The 21,352-nt window shown below is 38.8% G+C and overlaps 1 protein-coding gene across 1 annotated transcript in view; it reads left to right on the plus strand.

The window, feature by feature from the left end:
- Window positions 1-608: 608 nt before the first annotated feature.
- Window positions 609-21,352, plus strand: part of LIPC (lipase C, hepatic type) — a 145,272-nt gene continuing 124,528 nt past the window's right edge. Inside the window, exons 1-2 of the mRNA XM_081048697.1 lie at window positions 609-884; window positions 19,133-19,276. Of these exons, the coding sequence (XP_080904823.1) occupies window positions 19,192-19,276 (85 nt within the window). The 5' untranslated portion in view covers window positions 609-884; window positions 19,133-19,191. The remainder of the gene's footprint in view (window positions 885-19,132; window positions 19,277-21,352) is intronic.

Below are 21,352 nucleotides of genomic sequence, written 5' to 3' on the forward strand. Positions count from 1 at the left end.
AAGAACTCTAATCTGAGGTCCCAGACCTCCGTGTATCTGAATCTCCAGGTCCCAGACCCAGTGTATCTGAATCTCCAGGGAGGGAGTTAGAAATGTAGGTTTAACAGAGACAAAATAATGATTATTATTAGACAGGTTTAAGAAAATTAATCTATTGCATCAGGAGAGAAAGAGACCCTTATCTCCCTCTGAGTGATCAAACAGAAGCCAAAAGAGATTGGACTCCATCACAAAAATAAACCATGTTATTCTAGAGTTTATCAAATTATAATATTACAGAATATTTATTCTTCAGTTTGGTCATATAGCATTATCTAGATCCTAAAATACCAAGACCATTTTAGAAAGTTAAAAATGGACTGTAGTTTAAACCTCAGACTTTTTTAGGTCTCCACTCTGTCCCTCTTGGTCCTCTGGAGCAGAAGTGAATAAGAATTCCCTTTCTATTCCTAGCAGCTTTAATTGAGCAGAAGGTTCAGTTGTGCAGAGGCTAGAGAACTGCTGGAGGGAGAACCACAGGCTGAGAATTAGTCCTCATGTCTGGTTGCCCACCAGATGGCTTTCCTTGGATGAGCAAGTTACATGATCCAGGAAGTAGAAAATCCATCATTGCTTGGTTTGTTTTTCTTAGTTTCAGTTTTTCCATGCCTGCTGAGAAGAGCCGAAGCCAACCACGCCTACAGCTTCAATACACATCACGAGAGAAAACAACTTATTTGTACAACCTAAACAGTTAATGAATTAAATGGAAAGCAAGGCTCTGATTCCTGACATGGCTGAATTTAAGTCAAGCTGTGAAACTACACAGTGCAGCCAGAAGTGAAGACGGGCCAGTTGAACTGAAACCGAGGGGCACTGGAGCACTGCTTCTCAGCAATTTTATTGTAAGTTATTCCCATGATCTCAAAGAGAAATTTGAGATATGGTTAGAGAAAAGTATGGAGCTGTTTACCCCCATTTTGAGCATGGATCTTTGGTTAAAGGAATTTGTTTTATGTACTATTGCCAAGAAACTTGTTTTGAATGATATTTCCAGGCATGATGTCTAGAACAGCAAAAATTGACAATTATATTTTATAAATAATAGTTTAATATGCTTTTATTCCTGAGTGTTCTTGATCTCATTTAGTCTTTGCCACAACTCTGTGTGAGGTTGGTACTCCCATTAACACAATTTTACAGATGAAGAAACGGATAACTTCCTCACACAGGAATTAACTAACTTACAAAAAGTCCACAGCCGGTAGCTGAGAGCTCATTTCATATCACTACACTTTCAGCATCCCAAAGGAGTCCATCTTTTTAGGCCATTCATTTATCAAAAGACAGATTCCCATACTGTTAAACAGTAAACATAAAGATCCCGAAAAATGTTTGTTGCTTAAAAATAGGTTTCTATAATAAAAAGATGCAGAAATGCTAAAAATAACAAAGTTTTATCAAGGAAACACATACCAAAAAAAGTTGATAAAATTGGTAAAGTTGATATCACATAAAAAGATTTTGAAGTCAAAAAGTGGAGGGAGGGTGGAAAGAGGCTTCTGATTATAACGAAAGATATAAAATCAACAGTGAAGGTATGGATTACCAAAGTTAGAAATGCAAAGAGAAATAGAATTTTAAAACAAAATTGTTATGGGAGGTGTTAACTCATCAAGCTAAGACAAAAATTAGCCAATCTTCAAAATTAAATAGACAAATTTAAAGAGACGAAGATTTAGAAGACATCGAAGATGTGACAAAAATATATGTAAATTTGAAAAGTAACATACAGGCTATGAATACTATACAATTCATAAGTTAGAACCAGTAGATATATATTGAACTTAATAATAACATAGACTCTATATTTTTTTCAATGTATAGCACATTGGTACATACAAGCTATCTCTCAAATAAGTCCCCAAAAATGAAACAAGAGGAAAATTATATAAATATATTTTCTGAACACAATGCAATAAAACTAAATGTTAACAACATAAATAAAAACAATGAAAGGAGCCTTGGGCAAAACAGTGATCTAATCCACAGATTTGTAGGTGAACAGTCCAGAGTTTGGATTATAATCCCATTCCTTACGGCTGTGTGACTTTAGCAATTTATTAAACCTCTCTGAACCTTGAATTCTTCATCTAAAAATGTAGCTCGACTTTGCAAAGTTGTTATGAATATTAGTTATAAAGTTTGTAAAATAACATGATACTAAGACTTAAAAGAAAGCGGCTAAAAACCAAACATTATACAGTATGATGCCATATTTTTAATATACTCACATTTCATTTAACCAGAAAAAAGGTCCAGATTTTTGTTGATTGAAAGCAAAAGTCTGAAAAATATACACCTAAATACTAGCAGTGGTTATCTCTATCCTCTGAGATGTCTGGTGGTTTTTATTATTTTGCTTTATTTTTCTACTATAAATATATAAGTGTACAATAAAATAATAAATATGAAAATGAATATGTACTTCTTTAGAACATAGTACAAGAAGAAAATAAATATTAGTACATTTAGTGCCCTATATGTGATAGTTGCTGTAACCAAGTAGCCATTTCAGTTGTTAACACTGTCATCATCTTTATTGTAAATTTTAAAATACTCTCAATCTCTCTCTCTATATATATATGTGTATACATATATACACAGAATATATACAATATATGTAAAATAAAGTATAAATTGAAATTAATTCAATTTAAATATGAATTAATTCTTTCACACCGTTGAGTTCAAGTTTTTCCAAAATGTGTCAGAAATCCACAAAATCAAAAAGTTGATATTTTGACTGTTTTATGCATTTAATAATAACAATTTAAGCTACTTGTATATAAATGACATTATTTTATGTATAAAATTATCGCACATATTCATTCAGATGTATCCGACTGGCAGCAAAAGGATTAATTATAAATTTAAATATAGATTATGTAAATTTATTTATTTAAATATAAATTATATGTGTATTGGGATAACTGACAGCTTGAATACGGATTATGAAATTAGATGATCATATTGTATCAATATGAAATCTCTTGATTTTCTTAACCGTTAAATGTCTTGATTTTTATTCGAGAAATTGTCTCAGTAAATGTAATTGAAGTATTTAGGTAGGTGGGTATGTATAGACGTCTGCAACTAATTCTCGAACGATGCAGAAAAAAACTCACATGGAGAGAATGAATGATAAAATACTCAGGGAAAATATAAACAAACAAAATATAAACAAACGGTCAATCTGGGTAAAGGGTATACAGGAGTTCTTCATACTAATCTTTTAATATTTTTGTAAGTTTAAAATTACATACAAATAAACATTTACCACAAAAACAAACCAATGGGTGACAACTTCTAACAACAGCAACAAAAGTTCTCCTCAGCAACAAAGTTAAGTAGGAAATTAAGAACATGGTAATAATTTTGCAGTATTATAAAACTGAAAACATCATCTATCAAAAGTAAGGGGATTATGAACAAATCAGGGATCAAAGGTAAAGATGGAGATGCATTTTAGAAATATAAAATAAGTGAACTAAGCACTTGATGTAAAATTTTATAAAAAGAAGAGAATCAACATAAGGGAAAATAAAAATAAAAATAATGAAGATGAAGGACAGGAATAAACTGAAAAACAGAAAACCAGTGGATATAAATAAATTTAAATGCTCATTCTCTGAAAAGATTATAAGATAGATTAAACCCCTTGGAAATATAGTAAATAAAAGAAAATGTATATATCAACAAAATAAAAAAACAAGACTGGTAATTTAACAATTAATATAAAGGATTTTAAAATATAAATGACTGCAATGCACAATTTATGATAATCAATTCAAAATATTTAGCCAAACGAACAGTACAAAATATAAACTATAAAACTGGCAAAACAAGATGTAAAAAACATGAAAATAATGATGAAGGAGAAGGAAATTGAGAAAGTTATTAAAGAAATACCTCATCCACCAAAAGAAGTATGACCTAAACGAATTTACTGAGCAATATTTCTACACAATCAAGAAACAAATTTTTCCATATTATGTAATCAGTTCCAAATCATGGATAAACAAGACCTGATACCCAATTCGTCCTAGGAGATAAGTATCATACTCATCCACAACCCTGAGAAAAATACCACACACACACACACACACACACACACACACACACACACACGCGCACAAATACGTTTTAGGATGACAAATGTGCACCAGTGCCAATTCCAATAAAACTGGTTTGAAAAGATTAGAACCTGGCTCAGGCACATAGTAGATTTTCTAAAAATAGTTGTTGGATAAGTAAATAAATGAATATATGGGTACATGAATGAAGAGATTAATGCAGTCAATTAGCAATGTCTACTGAAGAATGAGAAGCAGAAATGGCTTGTGTATACCATCTATTTGCTTACTCTTATCAATCACTTCATCCATGTCAGGCCCAGTAAACATAGGCAGAAAAATAATTTTTATTATAACCGCGCTCACAGACTGCAACTGTAACAAGAGTGCATAACGACCAATAAAAGTAAATTCTAGGAAAGCTGAAAGATTACAACAAATTACAGAATGTCTTTTATAAAAAAATTGCTAATTTGGGGGGTGATGAGACTTAAAAGAAAAATTGAAGAAATGAAGACACTAAGGATTTAAGAGTGAGAGAATATACCATCCCAAAATATGTCAATTTGGCATAAGGATTATTTTGAGCTAAAAGCATTTGGAAAAAAAGAGATTCAAGAAGGGTATCCTAATCTCCCCTTTTCTTCCGAAAATTTCCCTGTGAAAGATGCCCTCCCAGTACTGGGCTTGGGGGAGGAGGGGGAAAGGAACATGCTTCAATAAGGAATAGAGCCGAGAAAATACTGTACAAATAGACATTGTTACAATAATTCTGATCTTCCTTTGGCCTTCCTATATAGTTTACTTTCCCATAATTGTCTCTTTTTGTTCAACTCAGTATAAAAGCATGTAAATTTTGCCATTTCTTTGGGTCTTCATTTCCTTATGAAGCCTCCTGTGTCGTGTAAAACATACTGCCAAAGTGTATGCTTTTCTCCTGTTAGTCTATCTTATGTCCGTTTCATTCTCAGGGCCCAGCCAAAAGAGAGTAAGGCAAGATTTTGCCTTCTCTACAGGATTGTTCTGGACAGAAATGTCTGATGAATCTGACTACATGAAAATTTAAAACTCTGTTCAACCAAAAACTCCACAGGCAATGTGAAAAGACAAAATGCAAACTGGGAGAGGATATTTGCAAAACATGTAATACAACCGTAGAAAATTACAATCAGTAGGAAAAACATTAATGAAATAATAGAAAGATAGGCAAAAGATATGAATTCATAGCAGAGGAAATTTAAATAACCAATGGCACACATAAAAAGATGCTCATCCTTACCAGTAATTAGAGAGATGAAAATTAAGACAATGAGATAACATTGTACATTAATCAAACAGGTTAAAATGAAATACAAGTAATCTAACACTATCAAGTGTTGGTGATGATGTGGAAGAATAGGAGAAACATTCACATTTTGATGATGATGTGTTCATTGATGTAACCATTTTGGAGACTAAATTGTCAACATCATGCAACACTGAAGAGATCCATTATCTTACAACGCAGCAATTTCACTTCTAAGAGTAAACTCTAGAAGCTCTCACTTGTGGACTATGCAAGTCCATTGCAACATTGGAATAGTAAAAAACAAACAAAAAGTAAACCACACAAATATCTATCAATAGGACAAATTGTGATACGTTCACACAAAGGGGTCATTTATAGCAGTTTTATCAATAGAGGTAAATCTCAAAAATGTAAGGCTGAGTGTAAAAACAAGTTGCAGATAAACAAGAGCATCAAAATGTGTAAACATAGAAAATAATGCCATATATTTTATAGCTACATACATATGGTGTAAACATATACATAGGTAAGAATGAGAGGCACCAAACTCAGGATAGGGTTACCTCTGAAGAGGGGAAAAATGAGATTAGTTGGGAAGGGTTACATAGCTATACAGGAATTCTTCTTAACAAAGATAGTAAGCATATGTGGAAAATGTTAGGAGTTGATTAATTTAAGTACCAAGGTGATATTCATAAATATCCACTGCACTGTGTACTTGAAATCATTTAAAAAATTTTAAATGAGTACCTCAATTTAAAAATATATAACAAATACAAAGATATATAAACTAATATACACGACATACAAATATCATTAATTGATAATTTATAAAGAAAGAAAATGTCCAATAAAAATGGGGGTAGTAGTAAATTCAACTTTAACTCACCATCTAAAAAACAAAATATACCTGTGCCAATTTGGCTTATCAATTCAGCATGAAATTGCAAAAATGTTAATAGCTAATGTTAACAAGGAGAAAGGGTGGAGTGAGTGGGAAAGCACATCCATTCACTGTTGATGGGAACTTAAAATAATATAAGTTTACTTAATTTAGCAGTATATGTGAAAAAAAAAATACACACACACATATATTTATAACCTTTGCCTCAGCAATTCTACTTTAAGAAATTTAAGCACAGGAGGTGATCAGAAATGTGGACCAAAATTTATGTCTAATTACGTTTATAGCAGCGTTATTCATAATAATGATATCTTAGATTCATTAAAGTTAATAGAAAAACAATAGGGAATTAAGTCAATTATGGTACATCTATAAATGTAATTTATAGCTACTTTGAATAATATTTTAAAAGAATATTTAATGCCACTGAAATATGTCATTAATATGTTGTTGAGACAGGCTTCTAAGAGTTTGTACAGTGTGTTTGCAGTTACATTTTTTAAAATAAATATATAGACAGGAAAAATAATTTGGATGTATCCACATCAAAATGTCAACAGTGGTTACCTCTGGATGGTGAAATTATAGACCATCCTCATCATGATTTTTTAAAATTAAATTTATTGAGGTAACATTGGTTAATAATGTGGGAAGGGTTTGCTCTTCATTTTCTTATTGTGATAAACAGTTATTGATTTTACAATAGAAAAAGGTTTTAAAAATAAAACATTCACCAAAATAAGCTTTGGTTGATTAAAAGCTTAAATATAAAATCTAATTATGGAAGAATTTGCAAAACATTGAAAAAGTGTTTATCACCTCTCTGAGGGAATTTTAACTTTCTTGGCTTTGAAGCAACTTAAGTCATTGCACTATAAAAATTAGCATTACTAAAGATTTTTTTAAGAGGGAGACTATTTCTATCAAACATTACAAAGAATTACGATCTATCATAAATATCTAATTCAAATTTGTAAAACAAATGTCAAGATTCCAAAACATAAATAGGTAAAAGACAGGACCATTCCCATAAGGGAAATACAATTAGTAGACAAACAGTGGGAAAATGTTAATTCTCTCTAGAAATCAAAGAAATGTAAATGAAACCAGTCCTAAGATGACAATCTACATATTCTAAAAGAACCCCCCCCCCCAAAAAAAAAGTTGAATGTCAACATCCAATGCTGGTGAAGCTGCCCAGAAATTGATTCATACATTCATTTACAACCCTTTCACTCCCACCCTTTAGGTAGAATGTTACCATTAAAATTTTATTTGGCTAAATAAATTGATGTTTTTATTACCATTAAGAAATTTATTTATTACCATTGCCATTTTTGGCAAAAGCAAAATGGTCCCTCCTCATCTCCTGACTTCTAAATGTTGGAACTCCCAGGTTGCAGCTCTTTGGCCCCTTCCCTTTTCCATCCAGACGTACTGTTGGAAAGATGTCACCTATATATGGGGTCAGACAATGAAGTTTGCATTGTCTGAACTTGTTGCAATGATACTGTTAGACTTTTTTGATAGCAGAGGGATTATTCATTATGAATTTGTACCAACTGGACAAACATTTAACCAAGTTTACTATTTGGAACTGCTGAAAAGGCTGCATGAAAAAGTTAGACGACCTGAACTTTTTGCCAACAATTCATGGCTCTTGCATCATGACACTGCACCAGCTTACATGGCACTTACTGTCTATGAGGGAGTTTTTAGCCAGTAAATAGATAACTGTATTGGAACACCCTCCCTATTCACCTGATCTGGCCCCCAATGACTTCTTCGAAAGGAAGACATTTTGATAACAGTCAGGACATCAAGGGTAATACAACAACAGCTCTGATGACCTTTCCAAAAAAAGAGTTCCAAAATGGCTTTGAAGGGTGGACTAGGCTCTGGCATCAGTGCATAGCTTCCCAAGGGGAGTACTTCAAAGGTGACTGTACTGATATTCAGCAATGAGGTATGTAGCACTTTTTCTAGGATGGGTTCGCGGACTTAATTGTCAGAACTCATACTCAGACCTCTCTCCTCATGAGTCTCCCGGGAGAAAGCAAGACCAGAGCAGAGATGTTTCCTGTGCTCAGGGGTGAGGATGGGTATGACGTGGAATCTGAGGACAGTTCAAGGCTCTGAACTCATTCAAAGGGTCAGTGAAGACAAGAGGAACCAAGTAAGTCAGAGAGACACATAAAGTGAGCTTTATCATAAAATTAATCCCTTATATTAATCGAACATCCCAGCCTTTATGTGCTAGGGTGAGCTCTCCAGGAATTTCCTAATTGCAGTAGCCCTGGGCTCGCCTGCATGCCACCAAATCACACTGTCCTTGACCCTCACCAAAGCCTAAGGGAATTATTTTGTGAGGTTGTCCACTCATGTGTCAGCCTCCTCCCTGAAGCCTGTAAACCACCTAATGTAGACACCTCAGCACTCCCTCCATCCCTTTGAGGAGAACCCTGCCCTGCTGGGCCCTGAGGCCTTTCCCTCTGTTGGTGGCCACTTGGGTCCCTGTGGTGACAAAGCACATTCTGCTCTGAGGCCAGAAGCAAGACTGCTAGGGCCCCCAAGTCTCACAGGATCTCTTTGATCCACTAACATATTCACCCACACGACTTCCCATGTGTCGTCCAATGTGTCATTTTTGACCATCCTTCATTCTCGTGAGGTAGGTATCACACGTTTCATTATCCCCATTGTCTAGAGGTTTAAGATTTACCCAAGGCAGAGCTGGGCTCAAACCCATATCTTCTACCCTTAAATCCATGTCTCTCGGCGTGGCACCAAGTTTGGCCAAGATTGGGTCTTGCTACCACTTCAACCTACCATTAACAGCCTACCATTTCCTTGTTTTATATTGCCCGTGAAAAATGAACAAGGGAAGTTTGTTTGCTGTTTGTTTGTTTGTTTGTTTAATCAAGAGCTAAGAAAAGCAGTTTTGCTTTAGAGATATGATAGCAAAAAGAAAGAGTCTCTGAAGACAGGGAGACCTCTGTAAATCTGATTGTGTTCTCGCAGTTCCAAGATCCCAGTTACACACTGGATGACCTCTGACATCTAATCACTCTTGTTTCCTAAGGCATCAAAAGGACGATTTTTCCCCCAAGAGTCCTCCGTGTAGCCTGACAGTCAGATGAGGTGATTGGAATGGAATTGTGGAGTGAAAAATGGTTATCTCTAGGGTATCACTCCAGTGGCCATAAATTTAAAGGAAGCCTAAACCCAGCAGTAGTTTTGTCCTCCCCTCCCCAAACTTGGCCTCGAGGTAAATAAAGCTCCTTCCCCAGCGTGCCTCAGTCAGAGCAAACACCCTCTCCTCCCTGCAGAAGGCAAGCAGGCAGCTAAGGAAAGGGGAAGAGTGCCTGTGGGACTCACCTGAGTAATCTGACTGTTTCTCAAAGCAGTAGAACAGAAATTGGGAACGATGAGGTCAGACCCACGCAGGCATCCTGACCCTGAGACACGCAAGAGTTCCTTTTGGGGGTTCAGTGGTCTCCCCTCCACCAGACCCAAAGGGAAAAAACGAATTTCCTGAAGGCGGATTTGCACCATCTCTACCCTGGGCAGGCCTGTGTGGAAGATGTTCTCTGGTGCCCAGCACACACTGCCCCCCAGGGGCACACGGACCCTCTGGCCCTTGGACATGGGCCCTGGATTCTCAGGAGCATCAGGCTGGGGATAGACTCACCACGAGTTCCTAGTCCTGACTCTGGTAGTTACCTCTCCACGCTACCCCACTTTAGAGCCTGTTTTCTTTGGACATTAACTTGAGAAAAGGAACCAAATTTTACATTTAAATTCAGGGTTAGCTGGTCCAAGACAGGTGATGGGAATTACTCAAAAACCAAGAAAGCAAAAAAAAAAAAAATTTTTTTTGGAGGGGGTGTGTGTGTATGTTATTTTTTAAGTAGAAAGGAATATATAACAATTTATATAGTTCATTTCAAAATCAACAACAGGAAACATACACCTTATCTCTATTTTTCCAAAACCTTATTGTAGGGGAGAAAAACTTTTCTTCCTTTCCAGGTTCTTTAGCTGGCTGAATAATTAAACTGACATAAGACAGACTAACAGGAGAAAAAACACATTTAATTTCACATGCATAGGAGTCCCGCAAAGAAGACAGGAAAGACTCTCAGGCAGTCGGAGATTGAGGCTTATATGCTATCCTGAGTAAGAAGGGGTTAGGGGCGTGGGATGTCAAAGGGGAAGGAAAACAATTCACAGAAAGAGCAAACGTTTGGTAAACAAATGTTTGCCATGTGTCCAGAGCAGTCTTTTTGATGTAAATAGTCACCTCAGGTAACAGCTCTCCTCCTGGTACAGGCCCCCTATCTAAATTCTTTTTAGGGAGATAAAAAGCTCTTCTTTAGTCTGTTGGGCCTTGATTGTCTTCATCTCCAAATAATCCACATGCCACAGTGGATGATTCTGGGACAGCCTGCCCTGAACCCCATCACTATAAATAGTTCTATCCTTTATTATAGTCAGTTACATGGGTAGAGAAAGAGAAAGGGAAGGAATGTATACGAGCAGAAAAAATAAAAAGCACGACAAAAGACTGTAATCAATAAAAATAATAACAGCTGACATGTGTTGTACTGGGCACTATGCTAAGTACATTTCACGGATTTTCTCATTTAGGCTTCCTTCAAACCCTGTGAGGTAAATGCCCCTGTTTTAGAGTGGGGAAACCGAGGCACAAAGCTTTTAAATAATTTGCCCACTAACGGGGCCAAAAAGAGAGAAGCCAGCCGAGAAATCCAGTTCTCTGTTATCACAAAGCCTCCACTCAGGAGACAAAGATATAAAAAGAGGCAGCCTTTCCTCGGGAAGGAATCCTATCCAGTTATCTTTAGTATTCTGTAGCTAAGAACTGTTTCTTTATCATTTCTTAACAATAGGAATTACAGGGAGAAATTTTGTGCCTCAATGGAAAACCAGCATTGTCTACACATAGCTCGGCCTTCTGGGTTATCTGATTCTAGTGTTTGTTGCCCTTGAGGCATTTTACAACACTGTACATTATAGGTAACAATAGCAAGACAAAATGCAAATTATGTCCTGTCCTGTCAAGGTTCCATTGACTTCCCTCCCACACTGTGGAAAAAATATTTTTGCTTCCATTTGCACATTCATTTCAGCATTCCTTTATCCATATAAATTTGTGGAGGCTTTTGGCTTCTCCTTGGAACTGGTTATAACACGCTTACCAGCTTTCTCACCAATGAGCTAAAAAAATACCACCTGTTCATTTTTATATCTGAATGAGAGTAGCAATTTTACCTTTTTTAAAAAAAATTAACTGAACAGAATTATCAAAGCATCTCATTGCTGCTTTCTGGAGGCCCCTAGGCATGATCTAACCCAAATGGTTTCAAGAGTAACTGGATGACTGATGGTGGTGTGTAAATTGGATCTTTCATAGCCATCTCACCGTGACAATTTCCTGCCAAGCACTCTTTGGTTCATGACAAACCTTCATGAGCAAAGGCTCTAGTGCCCTTATCTTGGATTGGATCTTTTGCTATGTCTCATGGGTTATTTCAGGCTATCTCTATTAAATAGCTGAGAAAGGGCTTGAGAACTTTTGTTTTGAAAGTAATAATAATAATAAAAATAAAAACATGATCTATGTCATTATCTGCAGTGCAAGAGCACAACACGATTACATTTTTTTTTTTTAATTTAGGCACATGAAGATCTCACAGCCAATTCCTACCTTCCTTGGCACAACTAATTTTGTTGTGTGAGTTTGTGGAGTTAGACAAACATAATTCAAATCCCATTCCACCACTTACCAGGGTATGGATTTAGGCAACTCAGTCACCTCTCTAAGCCTCAGTTTTCTTCTCTCTACATAGGGAATTGTCATACTTGACTCGTAAGATTGTTCCTGAGGTTTCAATCAGATCACATAGAGAATATGGCATCTTTGGGAGTTGGCCCCTAAACTGTTAATCCCTGACTTGTAGGCCTGTCTAGGAATCAATGAGTAATCACGTCAGCAAGATATCCTGTCAGTGGGAAAATGATGAGTCAGCAGCACTTGAAGCAGATCACTGGGACCGGTTTCTGATTTCTTGCAGCCAAAGACTTCATGTTCTAAGCCCAGAAAGTCTTTGTAAGATGAGTATGTGATATGGTTCGAATACCAGCTGCTGCAGAGAGACTTGGGCCGTTTCAATCTTAGCACTGCCCCAGCTTTGCCTAACACCCAGGATGGAGACTGTGCCCTTGGGTATCCCATAGTTAGAAATACTAGGACCTAAAAAAGGGGGCAGCATGCTGATGGCCCACCTTCTTAAACTGTGCCCTTGGTTTGCTGCAATTCTTCAATTCAGTTTGCAGCTTGATTGCTGTCTCTGAGGACCCCATCATAATCACCTCTCAACAAGCCTAACCAACATCCAAGCAGCTAGAGGGTGCAGGGACAGTCTAGTCTATGCCTGCCTTCTTTCCCACCAAGGAGAAAAAAACCTTTGGAAAACTTGAAGGATCGAGCAATGTTTTATGTCTATCTGGCTGTTCAAAACCAATTTAATCTTTATTTCCTTTTGCATTCAAACATAATGCAAACAGAGAAAAAAGGTCTTCCATTCTACTGGTACTACTAAAATCATAAAACGTGTTATTGGTTCCAAAGTATCTAGTCACAAAAACAGACTGCTCTAGTTTTTGTGGGGCTTTTGTTATTGTTGCTGTTATTGTTGTTGGTTTGGTTTTTTAAATCATTCCACAAACCAGCAGCTGAAATTCTAATGGGGAGAATAAATGGGCCAGAACAGAGCAGGAAACAAAAATAAGTGTAGAAAGAGATCTCAGCTCTTTGCTTTGTAGGTACTCAGCTCTTCACTTTAGATTTGGGGAATAAGAGAGCAATAGAGTTTACAGGGACCTAGAAGTCCTTATATCCCATCTACATGGATTAAACATGTGGCCCTGAACAAGAATTCTCGGAGCCTCAGTTTTCTCACCTGTAAAATAGAAGTAATTCCTACCTCATTTGTTACAAAACTCAAATGAGCTCTGATTGTGCCAAAAGTTGTTATAAGCGCTTTCCATGTGATGACGTTTAATCCTCACAATTCCACTTCACAGATGAGAAAATCGAGGTGGACAGAGGTTACATGATTTGCCCAAGTTCACACAGTGAGTCAGAGACAGAGCTGAGACAAAGGTCAATCTGCAACAGTTATTCAGTGAGGCTTGATGATCTTGGGTGAATGAATACCTGCTTGAAAGGCATAAAACACTTCATTCTTTCAGTCTAAAATATCTGCAATCTTGTTTTCACCTTTCATTTGTTTACTGGTCTTTAAAAAAAATAGATAAGGAAAAGGTTAAATTCCAGGCCAACCCCTTTCCAAATGAGGACATGTTCCAATTCAAACTAAGGAAGTGTCCCTACTTGTTTTGCCATATCCCCACATGGTAAAAGAATGTCCACACAGGTCGATTGGTGACTCAATAAAAACTTGGTCACTTTCCCAGTGGCAGTCTTGGCCCCAAGCAAGAATAAGAGAGGGTCATCGTTTTCTAATGAGATGGTCCTGGAAACTACATTAATTTCATCGCGGGAGTGGAAGAGGGTTGAGGTATAGGAAAGAAAGCCCAGTGCAATCCTGGGAAAGCCAGATATGCAGGGAATAAGGGTTTATGGTTAAAAAAACTGACCCTGCACTCAGATGGCCCCGATTTCCCTTCTCTCAACTTTTTATGTTTTGGTTTTTGTTTTTGTCTTGTTTTGGGGTTTTTTTTTGGTCTCAGTTCTTAATCTCTAAAATCTCAGCTGTAAAATTAGGAAAATAATAGTACCAATCCAAAAGTTACTGTTTCAATTACTCTTTTTCTTAGAACTCCAGCCTCAGGCTGCCATTCTCGGTATCCCCAATTTCTGTAGACGAAAGCAAAGAAATCTGATTCTAAATATAAAGCCTTGCTTCTCTCATCAGTGAACTTCACCTTGATCCCCTGGCTTCTCTCTTCCTGGGACTTGCTCTCTTTATCTCTGTAAAATATTTATTTCTTTTCTCCTGATTAACTTTCTTATCACCATTACACTAAAGAAAAAGGTTACATTCAGGTCACCAAATGCCAGTCTCTCGAAATCTCTATTTCTTCAAGGAGCTCTTCAAATTAAATGAGAACAAAAACTGGACAATTTTTAAGAATTGAATTATAAAGCCATAATTATTTTGGACTGAGGATTGCAGATGAGAGAAACCACTGGGCAGTAATCCCATGGGCAATGCTGATAACTCTAATGGAGGAGGCTCTGGGTTCCATGGGGCTCACGCCTGTCTCCTTTTCAACTCATGAGAAATGAAGGGTGCTCCAATAACTGCTGGGCTTTCTTGGGTGTGGAAATGACTAAAGATCCCACTAATGGATCTATTGACTATTCCGACATATTAATGGAGTCAACCACGTTACAGTCAGAGGTCATGAAGGCCTGGCAGCCATTCTATTCCTCTATGGCAGAGTCCTCACACATTTTTAATGGAGTGCCTTTATCAGTTTAAAACAACAAAAGAACAAGACAAACAAATGAGAAACAAAAACTCATAGACACAGACAATAGTTTAGTGGTTACCAGAGGGGAAGGGGGAAGGGGGGTGGTAGATGAGGGTAAAGGGGATCAAATATATGGTGATGGAAGGAGAACTGATTTTGGGTGGTGAACACACAATGGGATTTATAGATGATGTAATACAGAATTGTACACCTGAAATCTATGTAACTTTACTAACAATTGTCACCCCAATAAACTTTAATTTAAAATAAATAAATAAATAAAAGGGGGGGATTTTTAGTGCCCCCCCAAAATATATGGATATTTATTTGCTTATAAATTATATAGCACTAATATGTTAGCACTCACTATATATGAATATATTATAAATATAAATACACAAATTTTTCTCAGGTGTTATCTTAGTCTGTTTGGCCTGCTATAATAGCATAGCACAGACTGGGTAGCTTATAAACAACAAATTTATTTCTCACAGCTATGGAGGCTGGGAAGCTCAAAATCAAGACACTGGCCTATTTGGTATCTGATGAGGGTCTCAGAGATGGCTGTGTTCTCATTGTAACCGCACATGGAGGAAAAGGCAGGGCATCTGTCTGGGGTCCTTTCTATAAGGGAACTCATCTCATTCCTAAGGACTCTATCCTCATGACCTAATCACCTCCCAAGGCCCCACCTCCATGTACCATCACTTTGGGGATTAGGATTCAACGTACGAATTTGGGGGGAACACAAACATCAGTCTATACCAGGTGATACAAGAAAAATCTGAAAGTCCTGTTATTTTGTTCTTATACCCCCAGTCTGTCTCTTAAGCACCGCTCTGAGGCCATGGTCCTCAAACCTCAGGTGATCAAGAGCAACCTGGAGAACCTGTTTTCAGTGAAGGTTCTCCAGGCCCCAGCCCTAGAAGTTCTCATTCAGTTTCTCTTGGGATAGGCCTGTAGCTTGTCCTTTTCCCAAGGTCTCGGGCTGACTCCTATTCCAAAGCTCAACCACTAGTACAGACCCTTCTGTTTTCCTGTCCTTTGCATTCTCTGCTAAAATTTGAGTACTGTGGTCCTGCTATAATCTACTTCCTGGACATCCTCTTGATCTCAAGGTGAATTAAAAACAATGAAAATAATAATAGGTGCCGTTTATTATTTCCTACTTGATAGGCTAGTTAAGGGCTTTGTCTCTTTAAATTATCTCCTTATATCCACTCAGGTAGGTATCATTAGTCCCATTACATAGACGGAGAAAAGTCAAGTTCAGAACATGAATGTCTTGCCCTAGGTCACCCAGTTAGTAAGTGATAGGCCTGGGATTTGAATCAAGACCTGTCTGATTCCAAAGCCTGGACTCTTGATCACTAAGCATATTGCCTCCAAAAGAAGTCATTATAATTTACTGAACCTCGACTATGAACCAGGCGTATGGCTGGGCACTTCACAAGCACATTCTCAGGACATGCCTATGTTTACAGAGGTGTGAATCTCAGTCCACAAATTCTGCTGTGCAAGAAATGTCTTTATTTTCTGTAACCCATCTGAGTTACAACTCGAAACTCTTATTATTCAGGACCTCCTAGATTCCTTCTCTCCACCCCCCACCCCTAGTTATGCCATAGTTCTGGATCAGACACAATACCCAGGTCTGGGGTTGGGAGTGAGCGGCTGGTCCTCTGTCATCAGTCCACATAGGTGGCCACTGTGTGGCCTGTCCTCCCCATCTACATGACCAATTGGCACTGGGGGCTCACTGCTGCTCCCACCCCATGCCAGGAACAGGGGCATCTTTTGCCCACCTGCCAACGCAGCCAATTCTTCTCTGGACTCGTACCACCTTCTAGCAGAGTTTCTGGGAAACAAGGGGTTGTCCCCTCTGCCCTCATAGACAAGTCTCACCCTCCCCCACCCACTTGCAAAGCTCTAGAGACTTTTTCTAGTGATGGGAAGGTGGGAGTGCTCCTCCCTTCACATCCCTTTAAAACATGTTTAGCCTTCTGCTTGCCTTTGTTGGTTAAATTTGCTTGCCCCAGGTCCTAAGTTTTGGGAAGACAAAAGATTCGTAGACTTTTGTCTTTGCGCTTCTTAAGTGGGAGGGAGAGCAAAAGGAAGATGTTGGGAGAAAAATAATATTCAGTTGCTATCTTGAAATAATGTTTCTAGCTCATGTTATCCCATTTTACAGGTGAAGAGATGGGCCTCATTAAAGTTAAGTAACATTTTGCACAGATAGTGGGAAGCAGACCCACGATCCCGGGGGCACTCAGCTACCCTGGTGTCTTGGTGAGTTAATCTGCAGGTTTCCTGACAGCACCAGAGGACAAAAGATGAGGTGAGCCCAAGCGAGAGGAGTTCAAAGTGCATAACTAGCTGGTTTTAGGTTCCACCTTTCCGGAAAATAAGAAGTAAAGTGGAACCTGCAGATACTACTTAACTGTGTAGGCTAGAACAAAACCAGCCAGAGAGTCAGGGCAGAAGTCTCTGCTCAGAAATCATGCATCTGAGTGACAGTCCCCAAACTGCAGCCCTGTGGAAGGAGGTGCAGCCAGAGGACAGCACAGTGTCAGGCTTTGGCCTAGGGTCCATCTGTCCAAACCTGCTGGTGGCCTCAGGAGATCCTGTCTGCCAGTTTCACCTGGGCAGTGATCCTTTGGGCAGTTATGTAACTGCCTACCCACATTTCCACCTGCATATCTAAGAGACATCTCAAACTCCAAATGGTCAAAACTGAATTCCTAATCTTCCCCCCAAAACCTTCCCCATCTCAGCTGATTTCAATCCCACGGTCCCATTGCTCAAGCCAAAATCCTTAGAGTCATCTCACCTCCTGTCTTTCTCTCACATGCCACATTCCAGTAGTCAGGAAATCCTATTATATTTACCTTTAAAATATATCCAGTACCCACCCACCATTCCCAATTCCACTGCTACCACGCTGAATTAAGACACCATTTGCACCCTTGCTCACTAATAATTTGTTTCTAGCCTTGCAAACCAGAATGATCGTTTAAAAATATAACACAAATTATGTCATGCTTCTGCTCAGAATGGTTCCCCTTGTCTCATAGTATAAAAGCCAAAGTCCTTACAATGACATCTCCCTAATCACTGGTATCCTTGCTCTTCCTGGAACATACTAGGCATGTTCCTACCTTAGGACCTTTGCACTGGCTGCACTGACTGTTCTGGCTGTCTGAGCTCTCCTCCCCAAGATGTCCACAGCGGCAGCTAACTAAACTTTTGCTCAAAATTCAATTTCCCAATAGGGCTCTCCCTGACCATTCTATTTAAAATCCCTACTTTCTCCTATCTCCTTAATTCTGCTTTACTTTTCCTTTTTCCATTGTTCTCATTGCATTCTACAAGTCTACGTAAATTTCTTATTTATTATGTCTATTGTGTATTATCTGACTCCTTCCATAAGCTTAACAAGGACTGGACTCTTGGTCTGTTTTATTCACTTTTATATCCCAAGTGCCTAGAACAGTGCCTGGCATATAGGAGATATGCCCCACCCCAGCCCCAAAAAAGAAAATTGAACGAGTGAATAAAGTTTAAATAAAACTGGAGACTCAAGGAATATTATAAGAGTCATACACAGTGGCATTTCTCTTGCCTGGTTTTGCCAAGTGCCCTTACCTCTCAGGCTTCCTCACAGCCTTAATTAACACAGAGAAGTAAAGCTTGTGTTTATTGTAGGGTCATCTCTCCATGAGGTCCCAGCAAAAGCATCCAGTTCTGCATCTTTGCCCCTTCTTCCACTGAGATTAGAGGTTTTCTGCCCCTTTCAGTTTTAGAAACATTGCCCCACCACTCTTTGACCACAGGCACCGGCAATTTTGCAGAACTCCACAGAAAACAGACCCTCTGGGAGCTCTCCATATAGCAGAGCCCTTTGCTTTTCCTTTGGGCTTAACCTGCAATTTAAAACACCACTGCCATGAGCCTGCATACCCTTTGCAGTGCTGTCAGAGGGGGACTTAGGCAACCGTGTGGGAGTCACCTACCCTGACCTTTGACAGAATTTCCAAACACAACACATTAACTTTACATTGATTAATGTGGAACTGTGACCTTGGCCTAAGAAGGTAAGAGCACATGACAAGATGTTTTATTTTCAAAATGTATCAGGATAAAAAACACTTTTGTAAGTCAACCTTTTTTGTATAACAGATATGCTTAGATTTGGGTTTGGGGGTAGCAAGGAAAGTCTGAACACTAAATAACATGTTTAAAGGTTAATTATTAATGGGCAGCCTTTCCTAACAAAGTATCAATAGGCAATCTGGTCTCCAGCTTCAGAAATTAGGGAGAAGACCTCCGAGGGACCTCGGACCTCGGGTGAGACAGGAGAAATGGGAAGTTCCCTGTGTGTCTCCATTTTCTTGGTTTTGAGCATCTTTATCCAATCAAGTGCCTATGGACAAAGCCTAGGACTAGGTAAGAGCCTGCCTTTTCTCTGGAGATGGGCATGGATTTTTCTTTTGTTCGTTTTGAATGTATGTCTCGAAGAGTGCAATTGTGGTTGACTATGTGAGAGCTTGCTTCACAGGTGGTTCCGTCAGTGGCATCACAGATCACAGGGATAGGTAGACGTTTGTAACAGGACAGAAATTTTAGGAAACCACTTTGGGAATAGAAGTCTTCTCAACGTGCTTGCTGTTGGCATTGAAGTTTCTTGCATATCTGATTCAGAAATAATCATGCTAAGACTTCTTCGGTGGAGAATACTCTGGGTTTCCAGTCTTCCTGAGAGTTACTGTGGCATCTAATTTTCAATCGGAAAGCACAGCTTGCAGTGAAATGATTTGTCTTGCTGAGGTTGCCTAATTGCTAGCTCTCTCAGAAGAGAGGAATTTGTAGAGTCCTGTTTCCAGCCAGGTCTAAAGAGATATCACTGCACATTTTCTAGATTTCAAAGTTTTACTCTGAGTCTGAGAAATCTAACAGCAGTCATGTCTATTTGGTCTACAAATTCAGAAACTAGATTGATGGCCAGAGCTCCAAATGCTTGACCAGGTAAGTGGATTCCAGGTTCCTGGCTAAACAGTGTACAGGATCAGTAAATGATGGACATGAAGTAAACTGAACAATTTGGCCAACTAAGACTGGCATTTTGGACTTTCTTTTTGTGCTGGTTAGTGGTCAGGAGCTAGTAATTCTAAGATAGAGGCTTAGATTTTTCTCTCCTCAAAGACTACGCTTAGAGGGAGCTCGAAAAACTTTTAAGAATCAGGAATTTACTAACCAGGATGTACCTGAACATTCCAGAAACTTCTTTTCTCCTTAAGAAAAAGAACTGTTCTTTGTATTCAATTACTGTTTTGTATCCTAGGTCAGTTAATAACTTATTAGCAGTATTTATTATTATTATCCACTGGGCATTCTGAGTGCCAACCACTATGCCAATTATTTTGTATACATTATCTCATTTACAAAGCCACTTCCAAAAATGATGATAATGATTTAGAACCATACAGGCAAAATTGCTGATGATTTTTATTACTGGGTTCATAGGGAGTTTGCTAAAGGGCCTGTCCTGAACTTTGGTTCAGAATGCGGTTTTGTTTATTTTTATTGAAATATACATAGGAAAGTGCCTGTATCGTAAGTGCTTAATACATTTTCACAATCTGAAACCGCACCCCAGAAGCCTCCCTTGTGCACCCCTGGAGCCGTACCATAGATCATTTTGCCTTTTGGGGGGAACTTTTCGTTAGTGGAAGCATACATTGTGTGCTCTTTGCTTCTGGTTCTTTTCACCAACATTACGTTGGTGACATTTGACCTTGAGTCTGTGTGTGCTGGTGGTTTGTTCATTCGAGTTGCTGTAGCATTCCGTTGCGTGAAAAACCACCCTCTGTTTATTCTGCTGTTGATTGGCCCAGACTGGTTTTCAGTGGAGACTTGGGGGCTGGAAACCATCAGTGCCGAGTTGGAGGTCAAAGGGCTGGACGGCCTCTCCTGGGCCGCTGGGTTTTCTCCAGATTTCCTTCCACAAACCCCGTGCTAGTCAGCTGCTGCTTTCCCCAGTACTGGTTTGTCCAAAAGCTGAGGGAAGTGGCCACCATCAGCAGGAGGGCTCCGCGGGAGAAAGGATCACAGTCAGGAGGCCTCTTGTTCCTTTGAAAGCAGAATCTCTTGGCAGAATTCTTCTGCAAGGAATGAGTCAGTCTGTGCACATGTGGCTGTGCCCACCTTCCTGGGCACTGCCAGGAAGCAAGAATCCAACATGGAGCCCTTGTCAGATGAGGATGTAGATGGGTGGTTCCCAACGGCCCTCCTGCCCCCCAGGGGACATGGGGCAAGGTCCAGAGACATTTCCAGTTGTTACAACTAGGGAGAGAGTGCTATTGGCGCGTGGGGATTGGAGGCCAGGGACGCTGCAAGCATCCTGCAACGCCCACGACAGCCCCCACAACAAGGAATTCTCCAGGGCAAAATGTTGTCAATAGTACCAGGGTGAGAAACCCTGCTATGTACGCTAAGCTTCAGCTGTCACTAGTCATGGGCCAG

The sequence above is a fragment of the Rhinolophus hipposideros genome, assembly GCF_964194185.1.
Source record: "Rhinolophus hipposideros genome assembly, chromosome: 5".
Classification (NCBI taxonomy): domain Eukaryota; kingdom Metazoa; phylum Chordata; class Mammalia; order Chiroptera; family Rhinolophidae; genus Rhinolophus; species Rhinolophus hipposideros.